Consider the following 16293-nt stretch of genomic DNA (forward strand, 5'->3'; position numbering starts at 1 on the left):
TACATCAAATAAAAGAGTTTCTGTATGGCAAAAGAAACATGAGCTAAAACTGAAAGACAGCTATCTGAGCAGGACAAATATTTGCATTCAATACATCAGATAAAGTATCCAGGACATATAAAGTACTCACAAAGATCAACAACAACAAGAGAAAATCTAAAAAAAAAAATTAAAAATGGGGAGAGGAAATGAACAGACATTTCTCTGAGGGAAGACCAAAAGATGGCTAACAGGCACATAAAAAAAGTTCATCTTCACTCACTTATTATTAGGGAAATACAAATCAAGACGACAACGAGATATTATCTTACACCAGTGAGAATGGCACGTATCAAAAATACTGGGAACAATCTGTGCTAGTGGGGAATTGGTGAAAAAAGGAACCTTCATCCACTACTTATGGGAATACTGTCTGGTCCAACCCTCAGGGAAAACAGCGTGGAGGATTCTCAGTAAACTCATAACTGAACTGTCATACGACCCAGCAATTCCACTTTTGGGTTTCTATTCCCAGGACTGAAAAACATCCATTCAAAAAGTTGTATGCACACCAGTATTCATTGCAGCACTCAATACAATAACTAAGATGTGGAATCAGCCTAGATGTCCACTGTCATGATAAGTAGATCATGAAGCTGTGTTATATATACACAATGGACTACCCTGCAACTATAAGTAATGATGAAATCATGCAATTTGAGGCAGCACGGATGGAACTGAGGAACTAGAAGACATCATGTTAAATGAAGCCAAAAGAAGGCTAAACACAGGACGACACCACTTACATGTGGTATTTAGAATAATTGGATGAGGGAATAAAATGGGTTAAAGAGGGGATGCCTAGATCACCACTGCCCAGAGTACAGGAAGAAGGAAAGAAAACAGAGGGAGACCGAAAAGAAAATTTGAGAAGCACAGGGGTGGGGGAGTGGGGGGTGGGGGGCCAGGGGCTGAGAGGATTCAGGTACATCGGTGGTGGTACGGAATGGCAGAGCTAAATATCCAGACCACAGAGTTAACGACGCTGAAGTCATGAGACCCAAACTAACAACCAAACTTAAAAGGTGCCTGTCAAGAGGTCAGGCCGGGGGGCTGGAGCGATAGCACAGCGGGTAGGGCGTTTGCCTTGCAGCAGCCGACCCGGGTTCAAATCCCAGCATCCCATATGGTCCCCGAGCACCGCCAGGAGTAGTTCCTGTGTGCAGAGCCAGGAGTAACCCCTGTGCATCGCCAGGTGTGACCCAAAAAGCAAAAAAAAAAAAAAAAAGAGAGAGGTCAGGCGGGGAAGGTAACGCTGGAAGCCGGGATCACTGGTGAAGGGCAGTTGGTTGCCACTGGTAGTGGGGTCAGTGCTTCAATACTGTATGTCGAAAACTCAACTTGCCTAACTTTGTAAATCATGGTGCTTTAATAAAAACCTCTTAAAAATTCGTTTTTTTCTCCCAGATTGCTTGCTCTGTAGGCCGAACATTAGCATTTGCTGCTTCGCTCTGAAAGCTTCCCTTGGCATGGAAATCCCTGAGTCTGCATTCGGTCTAATACAATTTCCCACGGCCGGCCCCTAACAAAACAAAGGGAAAGTGTCACTTCTCAGTGGCTCGGGAGCCCTGCGTTCTGGGGCTACCATCAGGGGCAATAACAAGAAGGGCACCAGCAGCCTGAAATCCGCATCTCTTCTTTGAGAAAAAAACTGTTGTTTTGTTTCCTTGGGCACAGCCAGCTGTGCTCCAGGCTTACTTACTCACGGCTTGACACTCGAGGGTCACGCCTGGCGGGGCTCAAGGGACCGTCTGTGGGGCCGGAGTGCAACCCAGGTGGACTGCCTGCAAATCAAGCACCTTCCCCACGGCCCTGTGGCTCCTTCCCTGAGAGACTCACTCTTAACTCTTCCTTCTGCGCATCTGATGTAATCTATACACGCCAGTCCCAGGCTTCCTAATCTTTTCCCATTTATGACTCCTTCTCACCTGGGAAATTTTGATGTGATCCCTGGTATATAAACAAATCAAGCATTTACTGGAAGTATATCAAGAAGAACTTTTGGTTTGGAAACCCAACAGTGCTCAGGGGCCACTCCCAGCCCTGTGCTCGGGGATAACTCCCAGGGGTGCTTGAGGGACCACAAAGTACCAGGATCAAACCCAGGTTCCCCGCACATAAAGCATGTTCTCCATCCCACTGAACTATCTCCCAGGCCCTAAAACAAATATTTTTTTGGATTTCCCCAATCCCCACATTCAGTTGTGTGATTCCCTGTGGATTAAGGAGGCTTGAGCCAGCCGTCCCGGGCGAAGGACATGGGGCCTCACCAACCTCTGTGTTGCCAATACAAAGTCCATGTTCATGCCAGAATCAGTTCTTTCCCATTAAAATCTGGAAAAATTATCTTACCCGGTTTTCATCACAAAATAAAAAGGGGACTCAAAATCTGGTTAGGGGCTGGAGCGATAGCACAGCGGGTAGGGCGTTTGCCTTGCATGCGGCCGACCTGGGTTCAAGTCCCAGAACCCCCCCAAGCACCGCCAGGAGTAATTCCTGAGTGCAGAGCCAGGAGTGACCCCTGAGCATCGCCAGGTGTGACCCAAAAAGAAAACAAAATCTGGCTAATGGGAGCAACTGAGTTGATGAGGGAGTGAACATGTTTGCTACAACACAACCGGCCGTAACTCCTCCCCCACAGAAAGACAACGAAGCAAATGAAGGGATGTGTCTGGGGGTGGGGGCAGGAGGAGGGGAAGCCTGTTCCCCCTCCTGAACAGCCTCTCCGCAGGGACACCCGCCCCTGCTCACTGGGAGGAGGAGGACCAACCCTCTGTCTCAGATACGGGGGCGTGATTCACTCCCATAAACCTGCCATTTGCCAGTCTGACAGCAGCGACGCTCAGGAGACCTTATTATCCACCCCGGGGTGGACGTGAGTCACCCTGAGTCAGCGCTGTCGCTCCAACATGCAGCAGCCGTGACAAGCCGCCATCCTCCTCACTGAAATCTTTCAGACGAAAACGGACTCAGTTTGGTAAAGGCTCAAATTCTGTGGCTTCTTGCTAATTAAATTACCCTCATGTGGATGATTTCACAGCTTCTGCTAATAAGAGCTTGTTATGCAGATAAATATTTTTGGAAACAAGAGGACAGGCATTTGTTACTCAAGAGAACAAGCTGCAGGGGTCTGGGGCCATGGTCCAGCCAGCAGGGCATTCGCCTTGCAAGCAGCTGACCCAGGTTCAATTCCGGGCACCCTGTAGGGTCCCCCAAGTCCGCCGGGAGGGACCCCTGAGCACAGAGCCAGGAGTCAGCCCTAACACCGCCAGCTGTGGCCCAAAAACAAAAACAAATAAGCTGTTGCTACATCCTCAGCAAACAATTATGGATGCTGCCAACAGTAAATTAGTACCTCCCACATGAAAACAGCCTTCTACTTCAGAAACATTATTACCAGTCCAATTATCACATGGCGCAAAAACTAATAAGAGCACTTATTTCTCTTAGATTTTCCCTAAACTCCTACTTTTCCAATTAATCTTAATTTATGGAACTTCAGAGTGAATGCATTATACAATAATCAACTGCAAATCAAGCATCTATTTGGCAAATGTCAAATAGCGTAATCACGTAAAATCAACTTCGAATATTAATTCTGTCAAACCCGAAGCCTGCTGCTTTTCACTGCAACCTTCCAGGCGTGCGTGGGGAACCCGGGGTGGTGCTGACTGAGGGTCCGAAGAGGTAGACGGCGGCTCTCGGCCCTCAAAGACCTCTCTGCTTTGTGTGAAACAGTTCAGAGCACCACGGACTTCAGAGCTGACACAAGGCTACAAGCACTACCCGTAATGACAGATAAAAACGGGACTGGCAGTGACCCAAGAGAGCTGCGGACAAGGCCAAACCTGAGAGCACGGCAGACTCAGCAGAGGCTGAGCCAGGCAGCTGGGACACAGCCGGGGCTCGGGGAGGGAGAAAGGAGCGTGTCTGACGGGAATACAGCAGAGCCTCGAGTAGCCTGACTGGAGTTTGCCGTGAGCAGCCGCTTGACACTGACGCTTATGGACCTAAACGAGAATACGGCTTCCCACGGGAGAACAGAAGTGCCGCCGGTGAGCCAGGAATGGAGAGGAGAGGGCGGTCTTTAAGGGTACTCACTGTTGCCCCCTGAATCCCTGCATCCCTGCAGCACCAGCACTTCCACTGCAATTCAGTGGTGCTGTTTGGTGGGTCCCCTCCCATGTCTGTCCCCTACACAGCCTGCACCGGCCTCCGTCAGGGCCGGCGCTCCACCAGCAGCTGAGCTGCTTCTCTCCTTCTGCATTTAATCCTTCTAGAAACATTCCAGGGCCGGAGCGATGGCGCAGCAGGTACAGTGCTGGCCTTGCACGTGGCTGACCAAGCTCTATCCCTAGGACCGCACACGGTGCCCCAAGCCCCTTGGGAGTGATCCTGAGTGCAAAGTCAGCCTTGAGCACCAGCAGACGTGATCCCAAAAAACAAAATAATTTAAAAAAATGGAAAGCATTTCAGGGAACCAAAGCAATAATATAGTGAATAGTGTGTTTGCCTTGCATGAGACCCTGATTTGATCCCTGGCATCCCATATGGTCCCCAGAGCTCTCCAGGAGTGATTCCTGAGTGCAGAGCGAGGAGTAAGCCCTGAGTATCCCTGGGGACGATGCCAAAATCCTTAAAATTGGGGCTGGAGTGATAGTACAGTGGGTAGGGCACTTGTCTTGCACTCGGCCGACCTGGGTTTGATTCCCAGCATCCCATATGGTCCCCTGAGCACCGTCAGGGGTAATTCCTGAGTGCAGAACCAGGAGTGACCCCTATGCATGGCCAGTGTGACCCAAAAAGCAAAACAAACAAACAAAAAACCCTTAAAATTAATAAATAAACAATCCAAAGCCCCTACAGTTCATTCTCTATCAGTCTGAAAATTTCCTAAAGGAGATATGATGAAATCTGGCACGAGCTAAACATGATCCTATGGTGGGCAGCAAAAAGCTTCCCGGCCAGTGGGGCCGGAGCAATGGTACAGTGTGGAGGAGAGTAGGAACAAGGCTTAAGTGTAAGGATCTAGGTGAAGGGTATGGCCAGTCCAGCACGGGAGGGCATTTGCCTTGCACATAGGCACCCCGGGTTCAATCCCCAGCATCCCACGTGGTTTCTCGAGCCCCACCAGGAGTAATGCCTGAGTGTAGAGCCAGGAAAAACCCCTGAGCACCATCAGGTGTGACCAAGTGGGGTCATTTCACAGGAGAAGGACCCAGAAGCGACAGGCCCCGCAGGAGAAAAGGCAGCACCCTCCCCGCAGAGACCCTGGCTGTGCCCCCACAGTCCACACGCCCGCTGCACATTCTTGGGAGTGGGGTCCCTCTCCTCCGAGACTGGAGTAAGGGCCCTTCGGCGCTGCTAGCAAGCCTCTCTGGTGTCGCACAGGACAGAGTTGACAGAGCAGGACAGAGCCACAGCGGCTGGGAAGAGGTAAAGCCAGAGACCCTAGTGGGGGGCTCTCATCCTGGGCCCCGACAGCCCGTGCGAGCAGCTTTCCACAGCTCCCCGCGGGAGGTAGGGAACTGGTGCCGAGGCGAAACAGACTGGGACCTGAACTCATAAGCAATCAAGCAGGAAATGGCACAGCCAAAGAGGTAAGCTCCCGTCCATCGTGCTCTGAACACGGAGGTTCTGACTGCACGTTTCCAAACAGCCTCACCTGGGTGCCTTCAGCAGGAGCTGACAGGCACCTGGGCTGTGTACTGGCCACGCGGACTGGAACCAAGGCAGCAGAGAGCTGCAGGTTCTCCTCCTGGCACTCACATCGGCCCACCTCACAGACGCTTAAAATATTAGTCTCTGTAGTTCATTTCCGTCCCGTGTGAATGACTGAAAGGACCCAGTATTCGTAGGAATTAATTCTGAGCCAGCGAGCTAGTACAGCGGGCAGGACGCTTGCCTTGCACAAGCTCAACCCAGATTCAATCCCTGGCACAGCAAACGGTCTCCCCCATGTCCTGCCAGGAGTGATCCCTGAGCACAGAGCCAGGGGTAAGACCTGAGCACGGCTGGGTAGGCCCAAACAGACAAAAACACAGAGGGGGAAAAAAAAAGAATCAAAAACAACCCAGCCAAAATTCCTCCCCGTGAACTTGGAGGAGCGTCCGGGAAGGTGGCATGTGGCTGCCCAGCACTGCAAGCCGCTGCAAGTCCTCAGAAGGAACTTGAGGACAATTCAAACATGGTCACGTCCTGATTTTAACTTTGAGGAATTATGCAATACATAATTTTATCTGGGAAGTTCAGATAAAATAAAAAAACTGGATGGGGCTGAAACGATATGCAGCGGGCAGGGCGCCTGCCTTGCACACATTCAAGCTCAGTTTAATCCCTGGCACCCCACATGAGACCCCGAGCCCACCAGGAGGGATCCCTGTGCTCAGAGCCAGCCGGATGTGGCCCTGAAACCAGAAAGTAAATAAAGAGCTGGATAGTCTACACATCAAGGAGACAGCCTCGGTAATAAACCGGACCATGAAGGAAGCGGTATTTGAATTACTCAAGCACGAAAAAGGCCTGATTTTAAAATCATGATCACTAGGGGTGGCCCCCAGTTCTCCAGCTGTGCTAGAGGGAGTCCCCTACTCCCCCAAACAAGCAAACAAACAAACACAGGTTTTATTTCTGGTCTAAAAAAATTTTTTTTAAATTAATTGTTGTGTTTGTGCGCCAGGTCACCCCAAGTATGCTGGGGGGCTACCAGGGCCACACCCAGTGGCGCCCGGAACCCACACAGTGGCACGATGGAAGCCAGCGCCTCAAACACGCGAGGCACATGGTCCACCACCCTCAGCCCCAGCCCCGCCCACAGGCGTTTCCTGAGGAGCTGGTGTGGCTCAGGGACAGACTATGTCATCTGTGTGCAGGAGGCCCTCCATGATGACAACCCTGGGACCCTCTTTCAGTTAACCTGAGCTGCCAGCTCCGAGCTAACTGGCCCAGTGAGTCTGTGAGCTGGTTACTCATCATACACAAGTATTTTCACTGCTGTTCACGAATCAGAAAGGCTGTTCCTGGGGCCAGAGTGACAGAATAGCAGGTGGGGCGTTAGCCTTGCACACAGCGGATCCAGGTTCAGTCACCAGCATCCAATCTGGTTCCCCAAGCCCCACCAGGAGTGATTCCAAAGCACGGGCCAGGAGTAAACCCTGAGCACCACTGGGTGTGGCCCAAAACAAAAAAAGCTATTCCTTGAACATCGTAAAATTAAACTTTTAGGTTCGCTAGCCACAATCAGTGGTTCTCAACTATTTTGCACGTGCAAACAAGCACCAATCTATAACGGCCTCAGAAGTCTCTGCTTTTTAAAAAATTCAAGTATCTCATTGATTCTTGGCCTTTTGGCCAAGATCAAGTGTGAAAATTCAAACTTCTTGAAAGGATCTTCTACTAAGTGGACAAAATAACTCATCTGCTAGTAATCTAATAAAAATGTGCCTCTGGGGAGTCCCTGTACTATGACTTTTCTTCAGCATTTGCACAGTTTTGCCAAAATTCATAAAATCATCACTATTGTAAAGTCTAACCAATGCCGTTTTACACATATGAACTCGAAGGGGGGTTAGTAGGGGAGAGGAAGAGAAAGTGAGGGGGGAAGGGGGGAGAAGGAGTGAGACAGAGAGAGAGAGAGAGAGAGAGAGAGAGAGAGAGAGAGAGAGAGAGAGAGAGAGCGCCACCAAGCAGAAAGAATCGGCCCATCCAAATCAAATGGTACAGAAAAGGATCAGAATGTGCACTCTTGGCTCTTATAACTGTAGCCTCTGCAGTTCCATCATTTATAGCATCTTATTTTATAGTTTACTGTTGTTCTGAGTTTGGCAGCTACTCCTGGCGGTGCTCCAGGGCTACGCCCAACTCCCTGGTGTGTGTTTTTAGGGGTGGGGAGACATGGCTGGCAGTGCCATGTGGTGTCAGAAATCAACTCAGGTCTCCTGCATGCACAGCATCTGTGTGGCCTGCTGAACTTGTTCTCTTGCCCAAAGTTATTTCTGATTTAATTTATAATACATTTAAAGCATCTTATTCTATGGTAAGGTCTATTTCCACTGCATAAGGGAAAAAAATGAAGACAGGATCTCAAATATAAAAAGACAACAGGCTACTACTGTGCTGGGGCATTCGCCATGTAGAGAGTAAAGGTTTAGAGAGCAACGAAAAGTTAGGCTTAAAAGCCGAAGTTTCGGAAAGCACTTCATGACCAAAGTCAGAGCAGTGCGTTTCCCTGGGTGGAGGCCAGCCCTGCTGAGGGACCTGTCACTTATCAGACCGTGCGCCCCACAGAATGACAGAGTTTCCCATGTGACAGGTTCCAGCATGGCGAGTCCATGGCACCGAGCCCGTCTTCAAGAGAGACCTACGCTGAATCCTTCCCCCCTGCGCTCAATTCCAAGCGGGTAGCTCTGAGCAGAGCATCCCGGAGGAGGAGGGAGGACCACGGCTACTGAAGCGCAGGCAGCGTGGAGGTACTGGCCTGTCGTACGCGGCAATCATGAAGTTGAGCAGGAGGCTGATGGACTGCTCCACGCTGATCTGGTGCGTTGAGGGCAGCCGCTTGTTCAGCTGGTAGTAGACGGACGAGATGACGGTTTCGAGGCGGGACACGCTGATCTCAATGGTGTGGTCCAGTGTATTAAGGCCGTTGTCTCGGAAGGCTTCGATCATGTTCCAGATATCTACAAGATGGACTGAAATGGCAAGGAAACCAATGGTCAGCCAGCAACTTAAACCAGGGCACTACCTGCCTTCCCCACACTGGACGCTTCAATTTACTGACAAGCTGTTAGACTTAAAGAGTATCGGGGAGCTGGAGCGACAGTACAGAGGGCAGGGCACCGGGTTCCACCCCCAGCATCCCACACAGTCCCCCAAATCCTGCCAGGAGTAATTCACCAAAAGAGGGAGGGAGGGAGGGAGGGAGGGAGAGAGGAGAGACAGACAGTTTCCAGCCCATAAGAAGGCTGTTCCTGGTCAGAACGGAGAGGAAGCCAGTCCCGGCAGGCAGGAAGGAGGTTCGGGGCAAGTCCGGGCTGCAGACACCAAGAGGCATCGGTTACTCCAGCCTCAGGGCGTGATCACTGTAGCCCCTTATGAGGTAATTTGAGAAAAACACTCAGAACTACTCAGACGAACTTCTTGCCCACAGTCCCTTCGCACCACTGAATCAACCCTTTCCCCCAGCACGACCAGGGGTGGTCAAGAATAAAAAAAATCTCTCCATATCTTTGTAATTTCTCAGGGTCTTTCATCACCTTATGTTAGCCTCACAACATGTTACAACTCACAATCGAGACCCACTAAAGAGAAAGTGACTACATTTAATAAAACACTGATAGGTTTGAACAATCAAAGATAAAAATTAATTTGTACCTTGCCTTCTTACTCCATTACTTAAAATCAAAAAACTGTTGTGGGGGGCGGAGTGACAGTACAGCAGGTAGAGTATCTGCCAGTTCGATCCCCAGCATCCCATAGAGTCCCCTAAGGGCTACCAAGAGTAATTCCTGTGTGTCGAGCCGGGAGTAGCCCCTGAGTGTCGCTGGCTGTGGCCCCAAACCAACCAACCAAACAGAAAAAAAAAAAAAAAAACAGAAACTTTTTTTAAGAGCTCAAGAGCTGGTATAGGAATTAAGGCCCTTGCATGCAGCCAGTCCTGCTCTATCCCCAGCACTGCACAGGGTCCCCCTGGCACAGCATATGGACCCCCAGTACCTCTAGGTGTGACCCAAAGCCCAAAGAAAAAAAAAATTTTTTTCTTTAGTTTTTTATCTCTAATAATAAGGCAGGCTAAGCAGCCAGGTCTACCCTCCCCTTGGAAATAACTACAAACCCTGGATGAAAAAAAGCATCTTGGGGCCGGAGCGATAGCACAGCAGGTAGGGCGTTTGCCTTGCACGCGGCCGACCCGGGTTCGATCCCCAGCATCCCATATGGTCCCCCAAGCACCGCCAGGAGTAATTCCTGAGTGCAAAGCCAGGAGTAACCCCTGAGCATCGCTGGATGTGACCCGAAAAGCAAAAAAAAAAAAAAAAAAGCACAGCAGGTAGGGCATTTGCCTTGCACGCAGACAACCCAGGTTCGATTCCCAGCATCCCATATGGTCCCCTGAGCACTGGCAGGAGTAATTCCTGAGTGCAGAACCAGGAGTGACCCCTGTGCATTTCCGGTGTGACCCAAAAAGCAAAAAAAAAAAAAGAAAAAGAAAGAAAGCACGTCAGCAGACCTGCCTTCCAGAAACAAGAGAAGATGGAGAAATCACAGCCCCCTGTGGGAAGGAAGGAACAGCCACTTGGAACTGCACAAGAGGAAAGCCTTCCTGGAAAACAGGGCACCATCCCATTAGCCATGTATTGGTAACAACAAGCAACAGAAAATAAATAACTGTGAGCCTGGCACGGAGTGGGGGCGGGTGTCAGGCTGAGGAGGTGTTTAGGGAAATGGAGACAGTGGGGGAGGAAGGTGGTGGGATGGGGTTGGAATAGTGAAAGCCTGAACAAATCATCATGAACAACTTTGTAAACCACTGAGTTTAAATAGAGTGGGAGGAAAAAACAGGTCAAGAGGCATTCTAAAATAAAATCTAAGCAAGTTTTTCTAAGTGGATAGAAAAACTGAAATTGTGGATAAATCTAAGGGGTAGAACAGCAAAACAAGAGGGACAAATCCCACCAAGTAAGAAAAGAGATATGGATCCAAAAAGAGGTGGAGTTGCAATAAAATACACATTATTCTACCGACTAACACACAGTGATGGACATTTTTCAACTTATTTTAAGTTCAATTACATGCTGTAGCACTGTAGCACTGCTGTCCCGTTGTTCATCGATTTTTGCTCGAGCGGGCACCAGTAACGTCTCCATTGTGAGACTTGTTGGACTGGAGCGATAACACAGCGGGTAGGGCGTTTGCCTTGCGTGCAGCCAACCTGAGTTCGATTCCTCTGTCCCTCTCGGATAGCCCGGCAAGCTACCAGAGTATCCCACCCGCACAGCAGAGCCTGGCAAGCTACCCATGGCGTATTCGATATGCCAAAAACAGTAACAGTAACAATTACATGCTATTTATAAGAAACGTGTCTAAATTACAAGGGTAAAAAAAAGGTATGAAAATAAAAGACAACTTCTAACTATAAGCTATTATATTTATAACAAGAAAAAATACAGGTTTGGAAAACCACATGATTATCTAAGAAAATAAAAAGCGTTTGGAACGTCCCAGTACCTCCTTCATTCATGGTGAAAAACACAGTTCTGTAGGAGCAGACAGAAACAGCTCTATGCTCACAGGGGACACCTACAACAGATCCACAGCTGACATCAGCCGGGACTGGGGGAACTAAAAGTTCTTCCTCCCTGATCAGGAACAAAACACAAAAGCCATAAATTTTTTTAAAAAGTGTGTGGGGGGGGGCAGATGTTGTAGTCTCATTCAAACAATCTGAAAGACCCTGTTTACTGTAGCACTGTCATCCTGTTGCTCATTGATTTGCTCGAGCGGGCACCAGTAACGTCTCCATTGTGAGACTTGTTGTTACTGTGTTTTGCATATCGAATATGCCACGGGTAGCTTGCCAGGCTCTGCCGTGCGGGCGGGATACTCTCGGTAGCTTGCCGGGCTCTTTGAGCGGGGTGGATGAATCAAACCCGGTCGGTCTCGTGCAAGGCAAACGCCCTACCCGCTGTGCTATTAAGACAATGAAAAGTCAACTCAAACAAGTTAGGAGAAGAAGAAGCATATACTTAGTAAGCACTGGGTATTCAGAATATGCAAAGCCTCTAACAAGTAATAATGAGAAGAAAGAAGCCCAGGGAGATGCCAGACGATGTGAGGCCTGGCCCTGGCAGACCCCAACCCGACACCCCTCAGATGAGGCCTACCCCACAACAAAAATAGAAATGGGAGAAGGACTTCAACAGACAATTCGCCAACAATGATACCCAAAGAGCCAACAAGCATTTAGAAAGATGCTCAACATCATTAGTCACGAGGGCAACGGAAATGAAAACCAAACGAAGAAACCGCTTCACACCATCCAAGATGGCTGATGGTTTTTTAATGGAAAATATGACAGGCTTTTGTAAGGAGGAGGAAAACTGGAACCGTTTTACACCCCAAATGTGTAACTATGTAGCTCCTTCAGAAAGCAGCTTAGCAATTGCTCAAGAAGTTGAGTCACACATATCCCAGTAATTTCACTCTGGGAGAACTGAAAACGGATATTCACATTAACACGGATACAGCGCTCAGAACAGCCAGAAAGGCGGAAACTCCCCAGTGCCCACCACCAATGAATGGATTGACAGAATGGGGTAGAGCCATGCAACAGAGTATTATTTAGCCAAGAAAAAGAAATGACCTACTGATAAGAGGCAACAACGTGGAATAATCTTGATAACATTAAACTAAGTGAAACACAGCAGACAGGAAAGACCACGAAGTGAGTCTGTTTATAGGAAACGCCCAGGACAAGAGCACCTGGAGTACAAGCAGACGACATGGGTGCCAGGGACTCTGGCAGCAGGGAATGGGGAAAGGCAACTGCTAAGGGGATGGAACTTTGTGTGTGGATCTTGGTTGGTGCCACCCCAGCAGTGCACAGGGACTCCTCCTGGCTCTGTGCTAAAGGTCACTTCCCAGTGGTGCGCAGGGGACCATGTGGTGCCAGGGATCATACCCATGTTGTCATAATTTCCATAAACTAAATCATAGAGCAATGTTCATAGGAGATCTCATTATATAAATTCTCCCTAACTTGAACTACATTTTCAAAGCCCTCCAAAAAACAGCAGGGCTTAATAGCAAAAAAAGAATGAATTTTGGGGCTGGAGTGATAGCGCAGCGGGTAGGGCATTTGCCTTGTATGCAGCCAACCCTGGTTCGATTCCCAGCATCCCATATGGTCCCCTGAGCAGTGCCAGGGGTAATTCCTGAGTGCAGAGCCAGGAGTAACCCCTGTGCATTGCCGGGTGTGACCCAAAAAGAAAAAAAAAAGAATGAATTTTACTATTTCGTTTCAGTAGAAATTGAGAGATTCTAAAATGTGTGTGAAAATAAAATGTTGAAGGCTAAGACTATTCCAATCTGAAAGAAAACCAGAAGAGGGAATGCTTCTTTAGAGACCCTTCCCGTAATTTGGAGCTTGGCTGCCCTCTCTTCCCTTTCCTTTTAGGAATTAGTGGGGGGGGGGATTAAAACACAACAACAGAACAAAGGAGAGAGATCTGTTCTGACAGAAACCAGGAACTATGCTACAGTCAGGAAGACTTGGAGTCCAAAAGCAGCATGGTTTTGCTTTTTGGCTTTGGGCTTTGGTTTGTTTTGGGTTTTTGTGAAGCAAAGTAATTTCTATTGAATGAAATTTGCTTAGAAAGATGTGAGGGCCAGAGCGATGGTACAGCGGGGAGGGTATTTGCCTTGCAAACTCAGCCAACCTGAGTTCAATCCCCGGCATCCCATATGGTCCCCTAAGAACTGCCAGGAGTAATTCCTAAGTATAGAGCCAGGAGTATGCCCTGAGCATCGCTGGGTGTGACCCAAAGAGGAAAAAAAAAAAAAAGGTGAGAGGGAAAGAGGGGAAATGTGTTCAAGAGAGAACGAAGGCTTCTCCAGAAGTAAGCAAAGAAACAGAGAGGCAAGCAAGCAAGATAACGTTCAAGGGAGAACATGGGTTGACGGACAAGTGAGCAGCATATTTTTAAATATTGATGTGACAATGAACATTTTTATACGTTTCCCTACTCAAAAGGAGGAAGAGTTTTCAGCAGCAAAGGAAAAAGAGGGTTTTTTTTCTTAAAGGCACCATTGGGAAAATGCAACATACACATGGAAATTTAAAACCCCACTCCTGGGGCTGGAGAGATAGCACAGCGGGTAGGGCGTTTGCCTTGCACGAGGCCGACCCAGGTTCAAATCCCAGCATCCCATATGGTCCCCTGAGCATGGCCAGGGGTAATTCCTGAGTGTAGAGCCAGGAGTAACCCCTGTGCATCGCCAGGTGTGACCCAAAAAGCAAAAAAAAAAAAATAAAATAAATAAAATAAAATAAAACCCCACTCCTGCTTCTGCCACAATGCCCAGAAAAAGACATTTCTGGTGACTGAAGAACCAAACGTAGCCAAATAAAACGTCTAAATTCTATTACTATTGGCACTAATACTACTAATGCCATGAGCCTGGTTCAGACTCTTTGCACTTGGGAGGGGGAGGACACTGGGCAGGGGGTAGAGGGGTAGGACACTTGCCTTACCCACAGAGGACCAGGCTCAGTCCCCAGTATGCCATATGGTCCCTCAAGCCCACCAGGAGTGACACCCAAGCCCAGAGCCAGAATCACCCCCAAGTACGGCCAGGTGCAGCCTCAAAGCGAAATATCAAACAACACCCCCGCCCCCCGCAAAAAAAAAAAAAAAAAAACAAGACTCTCCACACTCCACATAGACTTCTGCTTCCCAAGAATATCATGGCAAGGTTTGTGAAAATTGGGGTCACTCCAGCAGTGATGTTCAAACTCTGACCCAAACCTACAGTCAGATACACAGACATACACACAGGGCTCTAGTTACAGAAAAACAAAAGCTTCGCAGAGATGCAGAACTTGACTACGTAAACTATAAATGCTATTTTTTTTCCTTATTCCTGTTTTTTTTTTCTCCAATACATGCCATGAATTTTGGCTACAGCCCACCACAAGGGTTTCTTAAGTCATTGATGGATCGAACATATAATCTGTAGAACAATGAGTAAGGAGACCAGAAAAGGAACAGGAATTAGTCAAAGATGGGAGGTAAATCTCGGGAGAAAAATTCAAGTTAGGAGAATGAGATTTTATGTAGAAGTACTCAGATGTAAACCTAAATGTAAACCACCTGCCGAAGATCATGTTTCTAATACAAGGCAAAACCAGGACAAAAACTGAAGCTTGGGGGGCCGGAGCGATAGTACAGTGGGTAGGGCGCTTGCCTTGTACACAGCCGACCCGGGTTTGATTCCCAGCATCCCATGTGGTCCCCCGAGCACCACCAGTAGTGATTCCTGAGCATAGAGCAGGAGTAACCCCTGAGCATCGCTAGGTGTGACCCCCCCAAAAAAAATCAAAACCTGAAGCTTGGGTCAGGGCCATGGTGCCCAACTTAAGGCACACGCCATTTGCACACTCACCCCAAGTTCAGTCATGCACCAGTGGTCCCAGGATCAGTGGGGATCGCCCTGGAGCCACCAAGTACTGTAAGATTCTCACATCTCCTACCTGATGGAGAACTGGGGGTAGGGGAAACCAGGCCTTCTGAGCACCACTTAAGGGCCCTCCTCCCACCCAGAAAAAAGTGCCAAGGGAAAAGCAACTTCCCTATTTAAGAACATCAACACTAAGCCATCCCCAAACTCATCTTACTGACTTTGGCGATCATTCAACACTCCAGAAAACAGCAAGTTCTCATCATTCTAAAGCTTGGATCCTAATAAATACAACACTACAATAGGATAACAAGACATTAAGGTCCCTTATATTACGGTTGCACTAGCCAGTTGCCAGAGAGGCACAGGCAGACTTACGGTTGCATCGTTTCTGTACAAATCGCAGTTTGCAAGCTGTTCTGTAAGTTGATAGTCGGATGACGTCAAAATTCTGAGCACCTGAGAAAAGGGTGAAGACAAAAGCGTTCAGTGGAAGGGCAGCTCAGTCTCTGCGAGTATGAGCATCCACTGCACCAACCCAGGTTCAATCTCCAGCATCCCATACGGTCCCCCAAGCCACGCCAGGAGTAATTCCCGAGTGCAGAGGCAGGAGTAACCCCTGAGCATCGCTGGGTGTGACCCCCCCCAAAAAAAGAAAAAAGCAATATTTTGGTGGAATACTTGTCCAAAAATGCAAGATGGTTTCTTAGTCTCACTTCAACCTTACCTCACACCAGCACTTACCCCTGTGCTATCTCTATTTTTTTGTGTGTGGTTTTTGAGCCACACCAACAGTGCTCAGGGGCTACTCGTATGTGACGTGGGGGAGCAAACCAGGGTTGACCAAGTGCAAGTCAAGCGCCTGATTCCCTTCACTAGCTCTCTGGCACTCGATACACCGTCTTGAGAATAACAAAATAATAGCATTATCTCTGGACAAACTAGAATAGCTCTACCAACCGCAACGTACCTTGTTTTAACAATGAAAACTTGCATCCACATCCATTAAAATAAAAAATAATGAATACATGACTAGCCCCTCTTCTTGTTCTTCAACATAGAGGAAGTCCTACCTAGTAC

At 48.4% G+C, this 16293-nt stretch overlaps 1 protein-coding gene across 5 annotated transcripts in view; it reads right to left on the minus strand.

Moving 5' to 3' along the window:
* Nucleotides 1–16293, minus strand: part of DTNB (dystrobrevin beta) — a 242437-nt gene that overhangs the window by 176684 nt on the left and 49460 nt on the right. For 4 of the 5 annotated variants that reach the window (XM_055121023.1, XM_055121021.1, XM_055121020.1 and 1 more), the window contains 2 exons: nt 15592–15672; nt 8516–8729 (listed from right to left, as the gene is read on the minus strand). In XM_055121023.1, the coding sequence (XP_054976998.1) occupies nt 8516–8706 (191 nt within the window). In that variant the 5' untranslated portion in view covers nt 8707–8729; nt 15592–15672. Of the gene's footprint in view, nt 1–8515; nt 8730–15591; nt 15673–16293 lie in introns of those variants that run through there. The other variant, XM_055121024.1, reaches the window with a different exon arrangement.

The sequence above is a fragment of the Sorex araneus genome, chromosome X, assembly GCF_027595985.1.
Source record: "Sorex araneus isolate mSorAra2 chromosome X, mSorAra2.pri, whole genome shotgun sequence".
In the NCBI taxonomy this organism is placed as follows: domain Eukaryota; kingdom Metazoa; phylum Chordata; class Mammalia; order Eulipotyphla; family Soricidae; genus Sorex; species Sorex araneus.